At 38.3% G+C, this 21,191-nt stretch overlaps 3 protein-coding genes across 3 annotated transcripts; 1 reads left to right on the plus strand and 2 right to left on the minus strand.

Moving 5' to 3' along the window:
- Nucleotides 1-2,663: 2,663 nt before the first annotated feature.
- On the plus strand, nucleotides 2,664-10,717 carry LOC125241228 (mitochondrial mRNA pseudouridine synthase Trub2). Its single transcript, XM_048149596.1, is given in 7 exon segments — nucleotides 2,664-2,898; nucleotides 3,747-3,938; nucleotides 4,557-4,773; nucleotides 5,518-5,636; nucleotides 5,639-5,653; nucleotides 7,117-7,222; nucleotides 10,521-10,717. Coding segments are annotated over 7 exon segments (918 nt in total). The 5' UTR covers nucleotides 2,664-2,774; the 3' UTR covers nucleotides 10,666-10,717.
- Nucleotides 10,718-12,455: 1,738 nt separating this feature from the next.
- On the minus strand, nucleotides 12,456-15,121 carry LOC125241185 (trypsin-like). The gene is made up of 4 exons (XM_048149543.1): nucleotides 14,513-15,121; nucleotides 14,046-14,265; nucleotides 13,292-13,536; nucleotides 12,456-12,812 (listed from the first exon to the last, which is right to left on the minus strand). Exons 1-4 carry the CDS (start codon nucleotides 14,848-14,850, stop codon nucleotides 12,482-12,484), a joined length of 1,134 nt encoding a protein of 377 aa, XP_048005500.1. The 5' UTR covers nucleotides 14,851-15,121; the 3' UTR covers nucleotides 12,456-12,481.
- Nucleotides 15,122-16,129: 1,008 nt separating this feature from the next.
- Nucleotides 16,130-19,573, minus strand: LOC125241186 (U11/U12 small nuclear ribonucleoprotein 35 kDa protein-like). Its single transcript, XM_048149544.1, has 3 exons — nucleotides 19,426-19,573; nucleotides 18,472-18,602; nucleotides 16,130-17,012 (listed from the first exon to the last, which is right to left on the minus strand). Exons 1-3 carry the CDS (start codon nucleotides 19,496-19,498, stop codon nucleotides 16,683-16,685), a joined length of 534 nt encoding a protein of 177 aa, XP_048005501.1. The 5' UTR covers nucleotides 19,499-19,573; the 3' UTR covers nucleotides 16,130-16,682.
- Between the last annotated feature and the right edge of the window lie 1,618 nt (nucleotides 19,574-21,191).

A 21,191-nucleotide genomic window follows, 5' to 3' on the forward strand; every position in this document is an offset into this window, starting at 1 on the left:
GTATCACATTTAAAACAATATTTGATTCAATTACAGTGATTAAATTCAGACGTTAAGGCGTAGACTAAGTTGGGTAACTAAAGTGATGATTTGAATTGACAACATTTCATATTTTTGAGTACTATTTTTTATTGTTTGGTTTGAAAGAACTCAATGCTAAAAGATACACGTATTTTTTTATTTTTCCAAAAACTGCTATTTTAATGAGAAATTCCCTTTTTATTACTGCTTCGAGCAGAAAGAGCGTAAGTTACAAACGTCAAGACACAGCTTCGTGACGTCACATGTGTTGTTTCATACACCTAAGAAAACGACAAAATCATTCCTAAAAAAAAGTTTTAACAGTCAGCTTAAACAGTCCGGTATGTCTGACTGTCAAGTGTCACTGTCAACCACTAGTGAATGACTACGAATCATAGACTAAGCCATGATTTTATAAATATCTTTGCTACGAACTGTGATAAGTTTCACTGTCAAACTCAAGTGACATCCCAACTGGAAGATTTTTTTGATATAGTGGCAGCTCTAAATCAGCTATTTGACGTCACTTCCCCTTTAAACTATTTTTAAGATTTTTTTAAGATTTTTTATACTAAAAATGCGGAAAAAAAAATTAAAAAAATGATTTATGTGATCTACAAGCGTATATCTCGAAATGGTTTTCGATTTAGGGACATTGAAAATTTTGAAACGTTGTCAATTCGTCACTTTCGTGAGCAAGTCATTTTTATTTTTTTTAATGAACATGCAATGTTTATGTCAAGTTCATTGCTACCTGACTGATTGCAATCGATGGTTCCTAAATCATGTTATAACTGTAATTTTGTATTATATATGTAAAAGGCTTAAAATCTGATTAAGTGTTATTTTTCGTGGTCATCATGGTCACTTTCGTTACCACCAAATATAGTTTTTTGAGTTTTTTTACATAAATAATTATTTTTGATCTCTAACACCATTAAGACTTTGATTTGTATATCTGACTACATCCATAATAAACAAAAAACTAATCAAAAAGAGCATTTTTGTTTTTGAACATTTTTAGAACCCCTTGAAATAATGACCCACATGATGAAAACAAAAAAAACGAACTGACACAAATAAAAGTTAACTAAAATAACTTTAGAGTTGTAAAAGACTCTTGATGTCACAACTAAAGAAAAAAAAATAGATATACTTAAACTACTTTTTTCCTTGGAGATGTATCGACTATCGACTTTTAAATGTACCAATACTGTATGTACCTACTAGCTTTTGCCCGCGACTTTACTACGAAACTAAACTACTAATTATAATCATTATTTGCAAAAACAATCAAATTCCGTAACAAAACACTTAAAAATAATATACAACGTGTTTTTTTTTTGTTTTCCGTTATATTCGAAACGCAGTTAGGTTCATCACCAGGAACCACCCAGTATATCGCTTTTTTTAAATTCGAAAAATAAAAAATGTTGTCATATCCATACATAACAAATGGATTAATTAGTGTGAGAGGACCTTAATCGTCACATTAAAGTCATTGTTAAGTGTTGACGTCATATGTCAAAGACTCAAAACAAATAACATTAGGAAGTGGTAAAGGATGACATACGTGTTTAGATTTTTTTTTGTGGATTGAAAAACCTTTGGTGGATTGATGCCCGGTTATATGTTATATTGTGCTAATATAAGGTAAAGCTTATGGGGCCAAATCGTCAAATCTGAGGCTCTAAATGTTTTAATTTTAACCCTGTATCGAGAGATGGCTCGCTGGATTAGTTATAAAGACATAATAGTTATTTGTTATACAAGGGGGCAAAGTTGTATTTTAACGCCGAGTGTGGAATTGAAAAACGAGCAAGTGAAAGGATTCTATAGTTGAACCACGAGCGAAGCGAGTGGTTCGAGAATAGAATCCTGAACTTGCGACTTTTTTAACAAACGAGAAGTAAAATACATTTGCACCCGAGTGTAACACAAAACTTTTCCCCTCACTAAAGCGAGGAAACTACAACGCAAAACATTCGTTTATCACTGCTTCCACAGGTAAATCATCTATAATACTAGATGCACCTACTTTTATCAATTTTAAATCAGTTAATTTGACTTTATTCAAGGTCAAATTACTTTACCCACTAGTGGATAAAATGCGTTTTTACCCGCTGGTATTAAAGGACAAAACACGTGTTTCCGAGCTAGTGAGGGGAAAAAGACATTGTCAAAAATCCTCCATATCCATTGTCTTTCTTTAAAAAGAAACGGGAACCGATTTAGTCTGTACCGTAAGAGAAGAGTCATGAAATGTATAATGACCCAATGGCTCTCTTTGGCATTCTGTTACTATCATAAATCGGAAAGAATCTCCTTGCTTATCGTGTTCTGTGTTATATAACTACTAAAACAGTAGATTTTTCCAGAGAAGGCAACATTTGAATAATAATTTTATTTACTAGCAACACTTTTGTAAAGGCGTTTTACAAATTGAAAACCCGAACAATCCAAACTATTTTCATTGTACTTTTATTATTGTATTTATTTGTTTTTCCGAAATTTCTGAAACACAGTTTGTGTCACATGATTTTCAAATAAATAAATTAGTAAAAATGTAATAATTTTCACTTTCTCTCTAAAGTTAAATAATTTGCTCTTTGTATTCCTGAAATATATGCACGTGTCTGGTATAAATAATAGAAAAAACGCTTTACCGTGGTTAACTTTGTTATGTTATGATTGTGAAAGTTCTATTGGATTTTAATTTGTTAGAAAAATCCTAAATAATTATATGATGGACAATGGTTAAGTTTCGTGATGCAGCTGCTGCTTACAAGTTCTTGAACGGAGTGATATGTGTCTACAAACCGCCATGTGTGCCTGTGAAACAAGTCCAACACAGCATTATAACCAATCTGTGTAGAGGTTAGGATTTAATTATTGTTTTAAATGTAATGAAAGAGCTCCAGATCACTACTTTCTTTTGTCACATGGCTGCCTAAGCTTGAATTCAAACATCCATAACACTTCATAATTTATTTGCCTTAAACCAGGGGCTTTCAAACTGTCCGTAAGGGTTCTTTGAAGCAATCCTCCTCAATAGCCACGGCTTATTGTGATAAGACCAAATTTTATATGTACATTGTATGTGCACTGCAGCCTGCAGGCTGAAAAAGATTGGAAACTTAATTTGTCAATTTCTTCACGTCTTTGTGGAGACAAAGTTGAATCCAAGGAATTAAGTTAATTTAAGGAAAATATAATATTTGGTTGAAAGTGTTGAAACTAATGTAATAGGCAAAGAAACTTCATATTTGTATATTTACCTCACTCAAACTAGAGTTTTGCACTTTGTGCATGTGCACCAACCTCATCTTATAAGCATGGATACAAATGCTAGTTAAATAATCAGGAATAAAGATAAAACTAGATAACACAATGTTTTCCTCACATTGACCATATATTTTTTTTTTAACTAGCCTATAATTGTATCCCACTGCTGGGCAAAGGCCTCCCCTTTCTTCCGCCACCCATCACGATTCGATTTGCCGCCTGCTCGGGCCAGTCTTCATTAATTTTTTTATTAGTCTAATTTAGTGTCCCCCTGCTTGGCAAAGGTCTCCCCTCGCTTCTTTCACTCAACCCTGTCATTGTTTTCCCACCATTTTAGGCAGAATGCATCCATTATATCCCACCATTTCCTTTTTGGTCTGCCCAAACTCCGGTTTGCGTGGTCTATGATGTATACTAACAAGAATTATGTTCATTTTTAGATTTAAATGCCCTACCTGGCCGACCAATCGAGCAGCGAGTAGAGATAGTAGGAGCCACCAATGAGCCCATGCTTGTTAAGCTGGTACCTAACTATGCGGATGACCCATTGGCCTGCGGCCCGAGATACGCCAATGAAGACTTCAGGAGCACCTGGGCCACGCACTTGGGGCTGTTCACTAGTGGAGTGCTGTGTATGTTGGTCATAAATTTCTTTTCCTTTATCCAGAATGCATAAAGTTTCGGTTTTTAGGGTTCCGTAGTCAACTAGGAACCCTTATGTTTCGCCATGTCTGTCCGTCCGTCCGTCTGCGGATAATCTCAGTGACCATTAGCACTAGAAAGCTAAAATTTGGTAATTTTTGGTAAGTTTGGTAAAGTGGGGACTGTCCCCCCCCTCTAACTTTTGAACCATATGTTTAAAAAATATGAAAAAAATCACAAAAGTAGAACTTTATAAAGACTTTCTAGGAAAATTGTTTTGAACTTGATAGGTTCAGTAGTTTTTGAGAAAAATACGGAACCCTACACTGAGCGTGGCCTGACACGCTCTTGGCCGGTTTTTTTCTTTTACAAAGCAACCTTGCCCAACCTACCAAATTTAACCAGGATTCACCTTGATAACTGATCCCACATAGAGGAAGACGTAGGGAGGCAATGTGCTCGCGCGGCAAATGTGGCTATTTTGCCTCAGGAGAGGCAAGTTTCTCAGACAAGCAAAACGCGCGCACTGCTTCGGCCAACGTGCCTCACTCTCTGTGGACTTGGCTGATAAGCAATTTTCCAATTTCATGGTGAACCTTTTTTTCCAGTGCTCGGCATAAATGACGGCACCAAACTCACATACAAGCTTCGCACCTCCCGGCTGACTAGAGCCTACAAGGTCCATGGTCAGCTGGGCAAAGCCACAGACACCCATTTCTGGAACGGAAAGACTATGGAGCGCGCTACGTATGGTCATGTCACGCGAGAAAAGATAGATAGGGTGGTAGCGCATATGCAGAGCGCGCATCAGAGCACGATATATGAGTGAGTATCAAAGTGAAAATATTTTTTTATTAAAGTTTATAAGTACCCTTTTGTCTTTCCCGGTAACATATGTATGAGCACAGATCGCATCTCGGACACTGAGCTTATCAAATCTATATAATATTTATTTATTTATTTATTTATTTATAAGTACTTTTGTCTTTAACTATGTATAGTCAATTAGTCACATCTCGGACACTGGCGATCAAATATATGAAAGAGGTGCATTCCTAGCACACATTCTAAGCTCGTGTAGGTGAACGCGTACCATGCTTGTATGAGTGAGATATGACAGGTTGACTGTTCGCTTTTTTGACAGGCGGTAACTGTGAGGTAACCGAGAGGGGGTAGGCGGCGCTTTCAGCGGGGAGCGGGAGTGGCCATACTGTACGATAGTACTCTTTATTATACTGTGGTATAGTATAGGTATAGGCACTGACACCCACTTTTGAAATGGAAAAACTGCTGAGCGCGCTATGTACAGTGAACCAATTAGAACCCTTAGAAGAAATCTATGGCCACTGTAGAACTATGTCACAGTGACATTATAAATCATATTGTAAGAAATCTCTTACTGCTTGGCATTTTGACATGGTTGTAGAGTGGCCTAGGGATACTGTGCCTAGGGTTCCAATTGGTTGACTGTACAGTCATGTAGACAAATACAGATATTTGAATTTTGGTTGTTCCTTACCATAAATAAGGTCTAATTTTCTTTTTGAAAGTATTATTTTCTTATTTCAGAATGACAGGCCTCCATCGGGACTCTCAGACACTATACGACCTGGCCTCGCAAGGCCCAATCAGGCCCACCGACGGCAAGCTTCCAGTACTCTATGGCATCAAATGTGTACACTTCAAACCACGGACTTCACTTTAGGTAAATTAACATAACTTAAAGCAAGCAGGAGAAATGGAGCCAAATCATAACGGATTGGTACCCTAGAGGTTGTACTAGGGGCCAGAAAAAACCCCGAATGAGATGGGAGGACGAACTGAAGCTTACAGTGGGCTCGAAGTGGAGAAGAGTGGCCCAGGATAGACGTCAATGGAAAGAGCTAGAGGAGGCCTTTGCCAAGCGGCACACTGAACTAAGAGACATTCTCTAATTCAGAAAAACCGGCCAAGAGCGTGTCGGGCCACGCTCAGTGTAGGGTTCCGTAGTTTTCCATATTTTTCTCAAAAACTACTGAACCTATCGAGTTCAAAACAATTTTCCTAGAAAGTTTTTATAAACTTCTACTTTTGTGATTTTTTTCATATTTTTTAAACACATGGTTCAAAAGTTAGAGGGGGGGGACGCACTTTTTTTTCCTTTAGAAGCGATTATTTCCGAAAATATTAATATTATCAAAAAACGATCTTAGTAAACCCTTATTCATTTTTAAATACCTATCCAACAATATATCACACATTGGGGTTGGAATAAAAAAAAATATCAGCCCCCACTTTACATGTACCCTAATAAAACATTTTTTTCCACTTTTTATTTTTGCACTTTGTTGGCGTGACTGATATACATATTGGTACCAAATTTCAGCTTTCTAGTGCTAACGGTTACTGAGATTATCCGCGGACGGACGGACGGACGGACAGACAGACATGGCGAAACTATAAGGGTTCCTAGTTGACTACGGAACCCTAAAAAAGGGGCTTAATAGATAGATAGATAGATAGAACATAACTTAAAAACTTCCTTGACCTGGCAGGCAAGCATGGTCGCGCGATAAATGATAAAACATCAGGCCGTCCCTATCGCACTTACAAATAGTAACTTGCCTGCCTGGTTCAGTCAAATAACATCGTACAAAAAGAAGGCTGCATAAATATTTGACACTCTCTTATATGGTACTAGAAAAAGTGTCAAATACTTTTGCGGTGTTCTTTATGTGCAATGTTATTGCCGGTGACTGTTCACTACCTAAATCTCAGCTATCTCAGATATATCACAACGGATAAATTAGTCCAGAATAATACAAAAATATCACACTATAGCCCGCATCTGCCCGTGTAGTGCCGGGCTAAGAATTTCACCACCCCCTTTCTTCCTGTGGGTGTCGTAGGTCGCCTGTGGGATATGGGTTAAATTATGGCTTAGGCGAGAGGCTGGCAACCTGTCACTGCAATGTCACAATTTCGTTTTCTTTCAACCCCTTTTTGCCAAGAGTGGCACTGAAACTTGAGTAGTTCGTGTGCTCTGCCTACCCCTTTATGGGATACAAGCGTGATTGTATGTATGTATCACACTATAGGCGCTCACACTCAGTAACGGCGTCTCTGTAGATAAAATGTGCTTCCTAGATTCCAATATATAATCTCTTTGTTTTATCACGATAATTTCAGAGATCCAGTCCGTGAACGAATACGACAAGTACTTCTGGACGCTGGTACACGATTTGGGTGTTCAACTGAAGACTTCTGCACACTGCACGGGCGTGCAATGTATAAGGTGGGTCCCACTACCTCATATCATAAGTATAAATACTAGATCAATGGGAAAGGGTGTGTGTCTGTTTGTTTGTCCGTCTTTCACGGCAAAACGGAGCAACGAATTGACGTGATTTTTTAAGTGGAGATAGTTGAAAGGATGGAAAGTGACATAGGCTAATTTTGGTCTCTTTCGAACCCCCCACTTTTCTAAAATTGGGGGGGGGTGGACGTTTGTATGGAGCATTCAGCAATTTTCGAATTCAACGCGAGCGAAGCCGCGGGCGAAAGCTAGTACATAATATTTGGTATCACATGCCTAATAAATAAAATTTACCAATCTAATTGTTTGAATCATCATTACTATGTATTATTTATCTAAAATTATTAAGTATAAGCGAAAGGAACCATTCCAACTCATCTCCCAACAAACCATACTCTGGTTTGGCAGAAGTTAAAGTTTAGTTTTAAGTTTTAGTTTAAATAAACATTTATTTCATTTCATTTTCAAACTTCCTATTCCTATTATTAAATTAAAACGGGACTTAATCGCGTAAAACTTATTTAGCGGAAAAAGAACATTAAAAAACGGTCTGCGGTTGCCGAGCATTTGCTAGAGTCAGGAAACCACTGGATTGAACTGCATAATTCCCTTTCAACTTTTACTATAGCCGAGTGGCAACCCTAGCGTAAAAGTGACCGATGACAATCAAGTGCGGGTAAACAACTCCCAGCCATAAACGGACGTAATGTCAGTTCGGGTTAAATATAAAACGTAAGTTTTACGCGATTAAGTCCCGTTTTAATTTAATAATATGAGTGAAGATCGTGTTAGTTTAAATCAATATATTCCTATTCCTAATATGGTTATTGGAGAAACTCAATTTTCACGCGTTTATTTACGGTTACTATGAATTGTTCCGCGGGCCCCGCGGCCTCTGCTTCTGGTTAACCCACCACCGCTAAGAATCCATACTATTATGTATAGTTGGGATATTGTGGGCCTTTCGCGACACTTCGACCAAGCGCTGATGCCCATAGAATCCAAGATTCCAATTTTTTTGGGCTGAAAGGTCTTGTACATACCTCATAGGGTTGCAAGACATGCCGCCCTAATCAATCACTTACAATCAATTTATTAATTCTTACTGAAATTACTGTAAACATTACACCAAAACTGTAACTAGCGTGTATATACATACACTAAGATAGTTCTAACTACTTATATTATGTACAGTTTGACCAAAAAGAGTAGAAATTAAAAAGTGGCAACATCGTAGTGTCGTCCTGTTTTCTCACACATATTGTTTTGAAAGGGATCACAGTACAATGTTGCTACTTTTTAATTTCTACTCTTTTTGGTCAGACAGTAAGGGAGTTCCCTCTGCCAACAATTTGGCAAGAGAATAAATTGTAACAAAAAGGGTTTATTTCGAGAATATTTTTTTTTATCCTAACCATAGAGGAATAAATAAGGGAAGAGTTGTAACTCCATACATCAGTAAATGCGGGTTATTTGTATAGGCATAGATAAGTGACATCTATAGCGACAATCACGTATCAATCACGCGTCAACTAGCGTAAATTATCAGTACTGCTACTTGTCAATAGATGTCGCGACGAACGAAAAGTCTAATGCTCACCAATTATTAGCTAATATTACAATAGTATTAATCAGTATTCTGTTTTCAATTCCTTCTGCTTGTAATATATATAAGTTGTAAACTGTTCTAATATTAAATTTTTGGCAGACGAGACACAGTTGCCACCTAGTATCGAGTAGTGGTACTGATAATTCACGCCATTTGACGCGTGATTGTCGCTAGATGTCACTTAACTATGCTTATACAAATAAACCGCATTTACTGATGTACAGCAGTTCTCGAAAAGTTTGTACAAAAATTAAGGAAAAAGTTAAATTTGTTTTTTTTTATTCCTTTTTTGTTACCAAGATTTATTTCATAAATTGAGATTTTATCAAGTTTTATTTGGTCATTAACCCTTAATTTGGCAAAGTCCGGTGGGACGGACAGGTGATAAAAAAAAATATTTCGCTTTTTAGGTAGAATTTTATTTAATTTAACATATGGAAAGAGACTCTTTTATGATACATGCTTTGTATAAAAATACTATTTGACCACTGTCAACACTCGTTTGACAGTTACTCGTCAAGATGGCACCGCATCAGAAGTCAACTGTTTTTAGCAAAATATTTATGCGTTTTTCTTTTGGTTTTTGTAAGAACAGGGTATTTCTGTTGTATAAATAATAAAATATATTACATAATAGTTGCAAGTGGTTATGTTTTCAATTTATTTCTCAATTTCTAATACTCATAATCATCATCTAAACAAGTTGTCCGCCGCACCGGACAGTGCCAAATATATACTAAATACGATTTGTCCGCCGTGGCGGACTATGCCAATGTTGCGGTGACACGTGTTGTAACAAATTATTATATTGTTTTGTTTATTATTTTGATTTTCTTGTTTTGGTGGCCTGCTTTTATGCTTAGATTTTTTATTTAATCCAACAGCGTGTGGTGCTGGACCAAGAAGTTAAAATTTTGGCACTTTTAGGTATACGTAGTGCGCGGATATTGTGAATGTTACATGTCGCGCGAGGGGCAATAAACATTAAAGAAAACCGGGTAGATCAAAATTTATAATTTCTTTGTCTGCCCCGAACATTGATATAATTAATTTCGGGTAGTTTTGTGTTGTTTACATCTTCGACGACATTTTGCTGGGACATCACTGTCACATCAGTCTGTCGTGATCACGGCCTGTGCAACCTGGCCAAAAAGTCGGAAAAAAGTTAAAATAATGATATTTGACTATAAATATGTGTCAGTTTGATTTTCATACAAAATTATTATATTTGTTAATTTTTAAAATAAATATATGTTAAGAAATACTTGTTTATTTTAAATGACCGTATGTTTGGCAGTGTCCGCCTCAGCGGACATATTAATTTATCCCAATATTTGGCAGAGTCCGCTGTGGCGGACATATTTTTTTTCAAAAACTAATAAATCTAGATTTTTTTAAATATTTTTCGGACGCTTTAAAAACACCTGTTATTCAATATATTAAGTAAAATCGGAAAATTTATGTCACCAGAGTCTCTGCCAAATTAAGGGTTAAGGTTCTCTAGAATCTATATTTTCGAAAGTCGACTTATATCACTAAATATTGGTAACAAAATAGGATCAATTAAAATTGACGTGGCTATGTACAAACTTTTTGAAAACTGCTGCTATGGCGTTACAACTCTCCCCTCACTAATTACTCTATGATCCTAACTTATAAACTTCACAGGCACGGCAGGTTCGACCTGTCCCACGCACTTCTCCGCAAGCACTGGGGTCTGGAACACATAGCTGGCAACATGGACGATAACAGACAACTGCTGGAACAGTTCGAAAGCCTCGCCGCGCCGGAGACCGCCAGGCTCACGGGGTGACCTCGCGGCCTATGTAAATATTAGATAAGCTTTAATAAAGATAGATATTAAAGTATCTAGTTTTCATTATAATAACTGTATATATACAACTACAATCTAAAACACATAACTGACAACATGGATGAGAGCAGACAACTACTAGAACAGTCTCGCATTTTCGGTAATGGCTGTGGCGTGAACAACTTTTGCGTGACACGCTAGGCGTGTAAAATGCGTGTTTTATACGCTATGTCGTCCGCGCGGAATCGGTTAAGGTTAATTCAGAACCGTAAAAGAAGTGTATTTTTTTTCTTAACCCGTCGTCTGTTTCTGTCAAAAAATTGTCATAAAATAATTAACTTTGACATAAATGTTTAAAGTCCAACGTCATATGTTAGGATCAAAGAATATAAGTTAGGATCCTTATCAGACACAGACGAAGGGTTAAAAATCATTATTTATTTGGCTGTACTCTTTGCTTTTCTCTATTACTTTGCTCTATGCTGTCAATGATTGACGCATGATTGACGTGATAAATCACTTTTGAAAGCGAACGTCACGCTTATTCGAAAACTATGATCTGGCACAAATTCGCTAAATTCATGTAAAATACTCAAAACAGACCAATGTATCCGTCCAATTCGACTAACCTGATCAGTCTCGCCCGAACACTGGCTTCCATGAGTACTGTGGATATCCTACACTGTGATGACATACCCATGAAGTAAACGCTCGAGGTTTGAGGAGTAAGGGTATCTGGCCATCTTTACCACAGAGCGTTAAAACCCTAAGCCAAAGCAAGCATTGAAATCGTTTGGGGACTAAAGACCTGTAGTTTTATCCGAGACAATTTATAAATTTTGGAGTCATATATTCAAGAGAAAGAAACTTAAAAATGAATAACAGAATAGCAATCTTATGGTTACTACTCTTTACTGGAGGTTTAACCTACACGGCGAATTGGCTGCTTGACAGTGACCCGTCTTATATGAACAAAACGCAAGCGTTTCTGGAAGAATGGTTACCGTCGGTTTCTTTACCGTTAGCGGAACCAGACAAAGGCAGCAGGTACAGTGGTAAAGTGCGACCAAGATATGTACCAAACGAATGACCTAAGTACCCACTTTGTAAAGATGCGTCTACTTCGATCGTCGTATGGATTTCAGCGGGCGATATGTGAATTCGTCGGATAAAAACGGACTTTTATAAGACAACGAAAACAAACTACTTAGATTTGCTGTTGGGTCTGCACGTAGGTAATGTATTGTCAAAATGTTGCTTGATAATTGAAAATTATTGTTCGTTCTGTTGTAAGCCAAATACATAACTTTACGTTGTATAACTCTAACTTTCTGTATACCTATTACCCTACATCGATATCTATTCTTGACGGGAGCAACGCAGGCTTTCGGCGCTAAAGCGCTTGCAAGGAATCTGCAGCGCCGTGCTTCGCCCAAATCCTTAGCTGGGCGTCGATAGCGCTCTATCTACTGTGTTCTTTCTCTCTGGTAGTTTAATGGCATTAGCGCACTAATACATGATTTACTAGATACCAGACAAACAAAGACATATATTTAAGTAGCTTTATTATTATCAGCCTAGCTAAGACTAGCGTGTAGCCACTGCCGCTTCGCGGCCACGTTCGCATAGAGCGCCGGCTCGCACGCTGCGCAACACTACTCGTTATCCGCCATGACACCCAGCAGTTTGCCGGCGCAGTAGTTACACGCCGCGCCGCGACAGAGTGGAGACGCCCCACAACGGCGGTGACCTACGGGGGAGAGGGGTATGAGATGCCGCTCGCGCGAGGGCATATTTAAGTAGCTTTATTATCAGCCTAGCTAAGACTAGCGTGTAGCCACTGCCGCTCTGCGGCCACGTTCGCATAGAGCGCCGGCTCGCACGCCGCGCCACACTGTTCGTTATCCGCCATGACACCCAGCAGCTTGCCCGCACGCATGAGCGGCGCGCCGGCGCAGTAGTTACACGGCGCGCCGCGCGCGTGAAGCACGCCGAGACAGAGCGGCGACGCCCCGCAGCGGCCGTGAGCTACGGGGGCGAGGGGTATGAGGTGCCGCTCGCGATACTCGGGCGAGTCGCAGTGAGAGTACGGCAGGATGTGCACGACGGCGGAGTGAACTTGCTGCGGGACGCTCTGGTCTATTGTTCTGGAATAATGAGGATAAGCTGTAGGATTTAGCCGCATTGTGTTAAGTGAATAGTGGCTTGGGAACTATTGCAAAGTAACTTATAGGGTTCCGTCGTAGAAACGCGCGTCTATGTACAAAGCCCTCTAATACACGGCGCAGATTGCTAGAACTGGCTTGGGTGTGGTCCAAACTACCATTGTAAAGGACGCCTTGTAGCCCTGGGGCCCATTTCTCGAAACTACAAGTCACAATTTACAAGTGGTGTCTAATATGACAAGTTGAAAAAAGACTTCCGCTTGTAACTTGTAACTTTCAGCTTTGAGAAATGGGCCCGGTCGTAAGAGCACGCTTATGATTTTTAAAGTTTTGTTATGAGTGATGGGTATCGTAGCTACCTAAGTTCTGCAAGTACAATTTCTTAAAATGTGGTTCAGGGTTGTATGGGAATTTAAAGCTTAGGTATCTCTCTACCTAGTGTGTGCACGGCTTGTACTCACCTAAACCTACCAAATCCCAATATGCTCCCGGCCTCCCCTATCGGCAGTTTGAAGTAATCCAAAAGCGACGCCAACTGGACCGGGGGTCTACCTAACCCGTCCTCACTCTGCAGCAGCGCCAAGTCGTACGTCTTGTTGCCGCCGTTGTAGAGGGGATGCACGCGCACGTCGGACACGGGGTGAGACCGACCCTTGTTTAGGGCGCCGTAGTTGTCCATTATCACGAAGTTATCTAGTGAGTCCACCTGTATGAGTAAATGTTAAACTCATTTTAAATATCGAAATTAACGTAGGTATAGAGATTCGCTCGCTCATTATTACAAACATCTATTTTATTCCACCAAGTGAGCGCGTGCTTCTCCTAATAATGGAACTTAGGTATGATATGAATAGATAGGTACCATTCGTAGATTGCTTCAACTTCAAGATGGCTTAAATTAAAAGTTTGATGGGTCCCATTCAGATAATCTGATCAACAGGACTTCGCCAAGGCCTTCACGTAACGCCTGTTATTGTCAGCTAACCCAGACAGAACCGATTGCCACAATCCGGTTGCGTTGGTTGAGTATAGACAAATTACCTCTTCATAATCCAAGCATCAGCTCGCAGCAGTGACCACTGACCCACAGCTCAGTCACGACGGTCAGAATACAACCGAACGTCACGCCACTCGGCTTGAACTTGACTAGGACCATAACGTGACGTTTCTCACTGTCTGACATGATTGGCAATCTGATTGCGCAGATCAAATTACCTCTTCAATAGAATCCAAGCAGCTCGCAGCGGTAACCACCCACCGCTCAGCCACGACAGTAAGTATACACCCGAACGTCACGCCACTCGGTTTGATCTTCACTAGCGCCATAACGTGAAGTTTCTCGCTCTCATCGGCTAGCTCGCCGTCCGACGTGATTGGTACGATCTGGTCGGGGTGGGTGGGCGTTGTGTACCTTGGGGCGGCCGTTGAGTATGGACTGAGGAGTAAACGTTTTTACGAGGTTTTATTGACCGTAGCGGCAGAGTAGGTTTTAGGTAGAGTTGTTATAACGGGTCAGTTTCTCAATTTTTCCGATGAATTGGATGACAATGCAATATTAAGGTAGGTGTTTATGGTTTATGACTCCTATACCTATAGCTGACTTGATGTCAGAGAATTCTTACAAAATTTAAATACTTTTTATTTCAGAGGGTCATACTCAATCCCTTTTTGTAATCAGGTACCTTGTAGCATCAGTTTCGTTCGCAGACGGCGTTGTCAAATTACTTTTTTGTTCTTTAGTATAAGTGCAGGTTGGCCGCGATTTTTTACTACTAGAAGTCGATTTCTTTGTTACATTTTTTGGAGCTACGGTGGTAATATCACTGACTATGGCACGATCCGTTGTACTCTCATCAACCACCCCATGACACGTAAGAAGATGGATAACTAAAAATATTAAAAACACTAGAAGTAATATTAATAGTAAAGCTTCTATTATGGTCAAAAATATTTCTACGGGCGTAAATGCCTTTAGCCATCCCTTGAATTCTTCCCAACATTTCTGGCACCCGTTTGGCATTTTACATTTTATGATTTGCGCGGCCGACTGGTTTTTTTAGGTTTATATTTATACGCTATTTGGTTTATAAAATGATTTAAAGATAATCGATGAATGGTCTTACAAACATTATGGAGTCGTTTTATCTTTCATATATGTGTGGTAGACGAAAATATTGTAATAAAAATAATCCTTAAAAAAGTAGAATCGTTTATTGCGAACCATTGCAAGAATATTATTACAATGAGAAGACAAAAAGAGTGTTGTGGTCAATCAATGGCTTAACGATACAAATCTATCCTTACATCCTTAGGGGGAGAATCGCTACATTTGGTTTTTTTTGCTTGTCAGCTATAATCAAAATCAAAATCAAAATAATTTATTCAGCAAATAGGCCACAGGGGCACTTTTACACGTCACATGTACATAGGTATTTAAAAAAATATTTAAAATTGAGTTGAAATTACAATTGATACTATTATATACTAATTCTAAGTTCTAACTAAAGTTAACTCTATACAATTAATTAGAGATATAGAAGGTCTCTAAATGTCGAATTACAACCAAGAACTACACTAAATTTTAATATAAAAAGTACAAATACAAAAAAAAAGTCTAAAATTACTTTAGAGGTGCAAATGACTCTAAATGTCACAACTAAAAATAAAATGTATATCTACTTAATCTAATTCTCCTTAGAGATGTATATGGTCTCCATGAGTCAAAATCATATATTTAAAATATTCACTAAAAGAAAGGAAACAAACGACAACCGAACAAAGTGTCCTAATTTAATAAAAATTAGAATTAAAGTTACTAAGTTATAACAGCCCCAGTAAGCTTAAACAGACCGGTCTTCACAGACGGCACCCGTTCACGAGTATGACGCGTATCTCAGCCATCGCCTCCCTCAACCTTTATTCGGGAAGGTGGCGACCCGATCAACGACGCCACCGCAGCAAAGACTTTTAAGTGTGCATGACATGTTCAAGCTGCCAGGCTAAATTAAATATTCAAATAATAAAACATAGCTGTAAGACACTATATTCTGTGCTCGTATGTTACAGAGGAAGGAAATATAGATTTATACAATAAAATTAAAGTAAGATAAACATTAAACACATAATCTTGGAGACAGATCAACACCAAAAAAAGTGCAAATTTGAACTTTATGCCTTGAAAATACGGTTGTCAATAAAGGAGCTGCATCATAAAACAACATAAAATAATTTCTACAGATTAGGGTAAATTGAATCTTATGTTAACTTCATAAAGCCCTTGAAAAGTGCAAAAGATGCCATTGCTGCACAAAGTACGACTGTCGAAACTGTCCTCTCCTGTGACTCCTGTCTGACCTGAACTTGTCCTCTGGCAGTCCCAATACTTTTCAATCCCTCCTGTCCTGTGCAACCTTAATAGGCCTTTTAAAAGTATACCCGAACCTGAGCTGCCCAGACTCCTTATTCCCCCCGAACCCTCCCTCTCAGTCTCTAGGCTTCCATCCCTTCATGACTCTTTCCACCTCTCTCTCGACTACAACTTCCGTAAACCGTCTTTCGAAATCGATGAATGCGTACTGCTTGGACTTGCCCGTAAGTATGTCTTGCTCATCCTTTTCAATCCCTTATGTCGTCTCCAACCTTAATAGTCCTCTTAAAGGCCTGTCCCTACACCCGAACCTGAGCTGTCCAGGCTCCTTATTCCCCCCGAACCCTCCCTCTCGTCTCCTAGGCTTCCATCCCTTCATGACTCTCTCCACCTCTCTCTCGACTACAACTTCCGTAAACCGTCTTCCGAAATCGATGAATGCGTACTGCTTGGACTTGCCCATAAGTATGTCTTGCTCATCCTTTTCAATCCCTTATGTCGTCTCTAACCTTAATAGGCCTCTTAAAAGGCCTGTCCCTACACCCGAACCTGAGCTGTCCAGAGTCCTTATTCCCCCCAAACCCTCCCCCTAGTCTCCTAGGCTTCCATCCCTTCATGACTCTCTCCACCTCTCTCTCGACTACAACTTCCGTGTTGTCGATGTATTCTTTATGTTTCTGTAGAGCCCGGTCGACGTCGGCGCTGCGTTCGAACTCGATGAATGCGTACTGCTTGGACTTGCCCGTCACTATGTCCTTGACGAGACGGCAGCGGACGATTTTGCCACAGTCGGAGAACTCTGATATTAGGGTCTCCTGGAAAATAGAGAATGGGCTAGATTCCTATACTTAAAATAAAATATTTTATGCAGTGCACGAAATAAAGCACCACATAATTAGAAGAAAAATATGGACAGTAGTTATGCTTAAACATAATTTCTTCAATATAAAGTAAATGAATTGACCGTGACGTCACTCCTCAGTATTCATAGTAATTTCATATTAGCAAATCTTTTTGACAGTTCTTAAAAAGAAGCTGATTTGACTAGTAGGAAACTAGCCTATTCCGAAAGTATAGTCAACGACAAAATGCGAATATAGGGTTGCCCTGTTGCGTAGGTATACTAATTAGTAAGCAACTGAAAATAATTATGTATTTTTTATTTTTTAACAATGAAGTATGTACTTGCTTATTGATGATCAGGGCCCGTAACTTTCATGCCGATGACATCAATTTGACGTCACGCTGCATATAGGATGATTCAAATAATTTTATTGTAATAATTAATCATTATTCATCAATCAATTCAATCATGTACAAATGACTTCAAAAGTGAGCTACTCATACGTGAAATAATTAATACCTACTTGATACGTGAAACGAAAAGGAAACAATTTTGTTTTGTTTTTATAATTTATTGGAATATGGTAACAAAACTATTTAATAAAAAAGGTATGTATAAAAATAAAAAAATAATTTTATTTACTATTCACGTATCAAGTAGGTATTAATTTAATTAATTATTTTACGTATGAATAGATTAGTATTGAAGTCATTATTAAAATGATTGATGAATAATGATTAATTATTAAATAAAACTCTTGAATCACCTATATGCAGTGTGACGTCAAATTTATGTCATCAGAATGAAAGTTACGGGCCCTGTTGATGATTGTATAAAATGCTCATTTGGTACCTTCATAGAAAAACATATTGTATGTATAGCATAACATAGTACTGACTGCCTGTTGTTTACCTTTGTTCGTGTTGCTTCCTTGTTTTGTATTGTTGTATTTTATCAAGTGTGCAATAAAGAGTATTTGTATTGTACTGTATTGTACTTTATACTTACAATAATTTTATGTGACGTTATCTGGGTAAAGGGATCTTATTGTCGATGGCGCTTACGTCCCGTGGCGTTGGCCGGGTTACCCAGACAATGGCACTTATTACGAAGACTATAGTCTAGTATTAGGAGCAATGGTTACAAGAGCCATCCACATGTAAGTACTTACAATGTTTTGGGCGAGAACAAAGGTCACAAAGGTGCTACATTACAAAATCAGAAATGTCCGTTTTAGACCCTGTTTAGGTCATATTATTAAATTAAAACGGAACTTAATCGCGTAAAACTTACGTTTTATATGGTTAGGTCATCATAGAATACATCCCTGATTAGATCCCATACAATTGTATTCATGAGTCATGAATTCATTCCAAATATTACAATAAAAAAAAATTGTCATGAACTGCAAGAGTGAACTAAAATCATACCTGAGTTGTTCTAGGATGCAGCCGAGCTACGAATATGGTGTGCCTTGCGTCTCCTCGTACAGACTTGTTGGGAACGTATTCTGAGTCAAGTGCAAAGAGGATGGCTCGGTCATGTGGTATTGTGTCCGTACCTTAAACACATGTACTTGAATTAGGAGTGTTGGTTACATTTAAAAATTAAAAATTATATCTATAAATTGCTTATTCAAATAATCACATTCAGTGCAAGTGGACCTACAGACAGTGAACCCGTTACCTGATCTTGAGTCATTGGTGCAGCGCTCTTAAGGATGCTGGCTAATCCATCATATTATTGATGTCACAGGCACTAATATTGATAAATTCACTGCATCCAGCAAGAGACAAGACACAAAGTAGTAACCTAGTAACAATTTGGAGTACACCGGTCAGATTGCTACTACCAACAATAACTGTACTATGAACTATCAGCAGTATAGGAATAATTTAATTTTTTCTCTTAGACACCCCAAGCAACATCCACCATAAGAATATTCTATAATTGATAATTTCTTATTTAGCATTCATAGACTATTTCAAGTTAATTTAGTATAACTTAAAAGTTTATTATTTTATGTTTTAACTACAAAGTGCTGACTATTTTAAATGTCTACAAGCTATTTTGTTATTTTTACTCTTACATATAAACACTTCACTTATAGAAATAAATACATGTAAAATGTTTGAGCCATGAAATACAAGAATTTTGCTTAATGATGGTCTGGTCCTACCATGGTGAACTGCGTTCGACATGGTACCTCTGTTGCACATGTAAATGCAAACTTAAGCGTAACAATGAGGCATGAGGCAAACCGTGGTTAGCGATAAGGCCTCTGATATGCAGATCATTACTGTTATACCATGGCTTAAGTAAGTACTTAAGATGTAACTAACTAATATGAATACTGTATGTACAAAACATAACCTAATTCTCACCATCGATTGAGCCGATTTTGACTGGATCGTACTCTGTAGCATATCGCTGGAACTTATCTTCTTCACGAGACATTTCGTTTTGTATATTATTACTTTTTATGATAAGAAACAATGATATTATATAGTCATTTAAATTGTAAACAAAGCTCTGCCTGTGCTGCGAATGTACGACAAATGTCAATGTCACTGTGACAGATAGTGATGTAACTCTTATTTTCATTACGATTCCCATAATCGTATCGATACTAAGAATATTGTAGCTATAATCGATTGTATAATATGTAACTAAAATATGGTTCGTTACCAAAGAGAAGAACGCCAACTTCGTACAAAAAATGCCCCCTTCCAGTCACACACACTTACACAACCTTCATAATAATACGTTTATACTAGTGGCGGTCTCAAGCAAATCCCTGAGACATTGAATGGAACAAAAAGTGACCACCGGTTTAGCGCATGCGCGGATCCAGGGGGGTATCATGTCATGACACCCCCCCCCCCCAGGTTGGCCATACAATTACCCCACGTGACCCGCCCCCCTGGACACCAGTGGACACTATGGAATGTATAAATTCTGGACAAGAAGCTGGTCGTTACACAGGTTCTCACGGGGTTTACTACATTAATTGATAAAACCTTGCTGCTATTGCATATCATGTTTTTATCGTCAGATTCTGTTTTACACAAGGGACTACAATACAAGCGCGTCAAACTTCAGACCGTTTTAGCAAGGGCGCCATCTAGTGAATCTCTCAATCTTACCGAGAGTTCGAAGATAGGTATAGTGTAGATGGCGTTGTAGTACCCTTTTACAAATTTTTGTTTTGTTTTTCTTAGATATTTTTGAGCATCCGACCGATAAAGATGAAGTTCAATTTATTTTGCAAAAAAAACTGCCGTCTATTTAAGAGAGAGAATAATAAAACTAAGAGTCCTTGAGAAACAAGCACCACAATGTCATATATATGTACCTACACTTGTACACATCTTGTATTGTAGGCTTATACTTGTAGTGCGGGAGCCCAAGAGAGGATTTCTGTAGTTACTCTATATAAAATTATATGACCAAGAACCTTTTATGCTTTTGCTATAGAGTTACTTGGCTTTTACAAGTAAATTCCATTGTCTTTGATGAAAGTAAAATATCAATCCAAATCTAATTATCTATTTATTTATTTAACATCATGATTAAAAATCAATTCAGAAGCCAGCTATAATCATCAAATTATAATTTGTATAAAATTACTTCGCACTCTTGTGGATGAATGAAACGCAACTTTATTCATTCGTTTTTGAAGGATTCCTATTGTATTAATTATCGGCCGAAGTACAGTGTAGATCAATTATTCAACTCTATTTCCTTCTGTACGTCCGGATGTCGGCATCTACAGGTTGCAATTCTCAGCCGATTGTCGTGAGATTTTGCGACCTGATTAATACGATTAAATATCGAGTAACTTCACACTTAGCGACGCCGCCGCCGGCTCCCCAGCTACTGTAAATATCGATAAAGGTAGTCTCAGTGAATGTTTTATCAAATCAGCCGCAACGATGCAGTATACCACGAGCGAGGTCGCATAAGAATAATAATGATGTATGTATGTGCAGAACTTGTGTTCTGGAAACTGTAATAAAAAATTAGGATACAAGCGCGGAAAAGTCCTCTTTTTCTAAATTCCGTCGAAAGAAAACGATTTTCCTCTTCGCACGTGTTCGTTTTTTACAGAAGAGAAGTAGATGGTTACTACTTTCGATAGACATGTCGA

Source organism: Leguminivora glycinivorella, chromosome Z (genome assembly GCF_023078275.1).
Source record: "Leguminivora glycinivorella isolate SPB_JAAS2020 chromosome Z, LegGlyc_1.1, whole genome shotgun sequence".
NCBI classification, from domain to species: Eukaryota; Metazoa; Arthropoda; class Insecta; order Lepidoptera; family Tortricidae; genus Leguminivora; species Leguminivora glycinivorella.

Coding starts and splice junctions, on each gene's coding strand:
- LOC125241185 (XM_048149543.1), bottom strand. CDS start 14,850: ATGCCAAACGGGTGCCAGAAATGTTGGGAAGAATTCAAGGGATGGCTA. Junction 14,266..14,512: donor AACGAAACTGATGCTACAAG/GTACCTGATTAC, acceptor TTTACTCCTCAG/TCCATACTCAACGGCCGCCC. Junction 13,537..14,045: donor GCTTGGATTCTATTGAAGAG/GTAATTTGATCT, acceptor TTACTCATACAG/GTGGACTCACTAGATAACTT.
- LOC125241186 (XM_048149544.1), bottom strand. CDS start 19,498: ATGTCTCGTGAAGAAGATAAGTTCCAGCGATATGCTACAGAGTACGAT. Junction 18,603..19,425: donor CAAAATCGGCTCAATCGATG/GTGAGAATTAGG, acceptor CATGTGTTTAAG/GTACGGACACAATACCACAT. Junction 17,013..18,471: donor TGCATCCTAGAACAACTCAG/GTATGATTTTAG, acceptor TCTATTTTCCAG/GAGACCCTAATATCAGAGTT.